The sequence below is a fragment of the Lepidothrix coronata genome, unplaced genomic scaffold (assembly GCF_001604755.1).
Source record: "Lepidothrix coronata isolate B3197 unplaced genomic scaffold, Lepidothrix_coronata-1.0 Scaffold41, whole genome shotgun sequence".
NCBI lineage: Eukaryota > Metazoa > Chordata > Aves > Passeriformes > Pipridae > Lepidothrix > Lepidothrix coronata.
In genome coordinates this window covers 297,624-299,188 of record NW_016690221.1, presented here as the reverse complement: position 1 = coordinate 299,188, position 1,565 = coordinate 297,624, and the positions used below count along the sequence as shown (strand labels likewise).

The 1,565-nt window shown below is 60.1% G+C and overlaps 1 protein-coding gene across 3 annotated transcripts in view; it reads right to left on the bottom strand.

Moving 5' to 3' along the window:
- TNRC18 (trinucleotide repeat containing 18) overlaps positions 1-1,163 on the bottom strand; it is a 55,588-nt gene extending 54,425 nt beyond the window's left edge. For all 3 annotated transcript variants that reach the window (XM_017813401.1, XM_017813403.1, XM_017813402.1), the window contains exon 1: positions 767-1,163. In XM_017813401.1, coding sequence (XP_017668890.1) covers positions 767-968 — 202 coding nt within the window. In that variant the 5' untranslated portion in view covers positions 969-1,163. The remainder of the gene's footprint in view (positions 1-766) is intronic.
- Positions 1,164-1,565: the final 402 nt, after the last annotated feature.

The following is a 1,565-nucleotide window of genomic DNA, read 5'->3' as shown; positions in this document are numbered from 1 at the left end:
CAGCGCAGCAGGAAAGCTCCCGGACGGCATCACGGAGCTTGGTCGGCTCGGGGAGGCCAGAGCTCAGTGCCTCCCTCATGGCCTGCCTGGATTTCGGGAAAGGAACTTTGGAAAGAGAAATAAAACAAGAAAAAAAAAAAAAGGGAAAAAAAAACACCAAAAGCGGCGGTGCCGGCAGCGCTGCCCAGAGGCAGCGGGACCGCGGCGGGGCTCGGGGCTGCACCGGGCAAGAAATCACCAAAACTGCCCCATTTTACCCCTTTTTCCCAGCCCAGGGACGTTTTCTCTGCCTGGCAGGGAAGCACCACGTCGGACAGCGCAGCTCCGTCCCTCCGCGCCCCGGTCTGCGCCTCTCTCAGCCTTCCCGAAAATCGGATTTATTCCCCGGATTTATTCCGCAGACGACTCGGCGGGGATTTTCCTCAGTGCCAACAAAACCGCGCGCTGGGAGAGGGGATTCTTATCGGCTAGCCGCGATTCTTCCCCCATCCCCTTATTTTTTCCTGCATTCCCTTATTTCTTTTCCCCATCCCCCTGGGTTTTTTCCTATTTTTCCCGCATTCCCCTGTTTTTCTTCTAAATCAAAACCACGCGAAGCAGCGGGGGGGAAAACACGCCAAAAAGCTGCGAGCGCAGAAATACGTGATTATTATTACGATTATTATATTTTTTGGAGGTGTGGGGGGGGGTTTGAAGCCCGGACCCGCGGCCGCGGAGGGGAGCGAGGGAAGGCGCGGGGGGTACCGGGGGGCCCGCGGAGCCTTACCCGGGTGCGAGTGGAGGCTGATGCCCGATGCGAGGAATTTCCCGGGCTGGAGGGCGGCGGGGAGCCCGGCGGCCATGGGCCCGGCGGCGGGGGCCAGGCGGCCGGTGGCTCCCAGGCGGTGGCTCTCCATGGCCAGCCCGGAGAGCAGCGGAGGGGGGCCGTGCACCGAGCGGGGGGGCCCGAAATCTCGGCCATCCATCATCCACTCGCCGGCTTCACGGAGTCTCCCGGATCGCTGTCGGTGCCCGCCACCGCCTTCCCCCCCCCCCCCCCCCGCCCCCCAGCCCCCTCCTCCTCCTCCTCCTCCCCCAAAAAATCAGATGGTTTTCAAAAATAAGGCGTCCAAGCGTCCCATGGCGCGGTGCAGGGAGCCAGCCCCGGCGCGGCGGTCTCGGCGCTGCCTGCAAGGGATAAAAAAAAGGGGGAATGCGTTGAGACGACATGCCCCGACACCCCCCCTGCTCACAGCCACCCCCAAAAATACACACACACACCCCCAAACCCCACCCTCACCTTCCCGGGCTGTGGGGGAGAGAAGGGGGAAGAAGCGGAGAGAAAAAAAAACCTAAAAATTAAGGAAAACTTGTGGCAAAACACGAGGACAAAAAAAAAAAAGTATTTAAAAATAATATTTTACCAATTTAATTTTTTTTTTGGAAGAGTTACGTTTGTCACGGCCACAGCCCCGGCCGGGCCGGGGAGCGCCCGCAGCCCGGCTCCGGCGGGACCGACCGGCGGGGACGCGGCAGCGCGCAGGGAAACAAACCCAAAAATCCCAGAACGGCAAAAAATAAACACC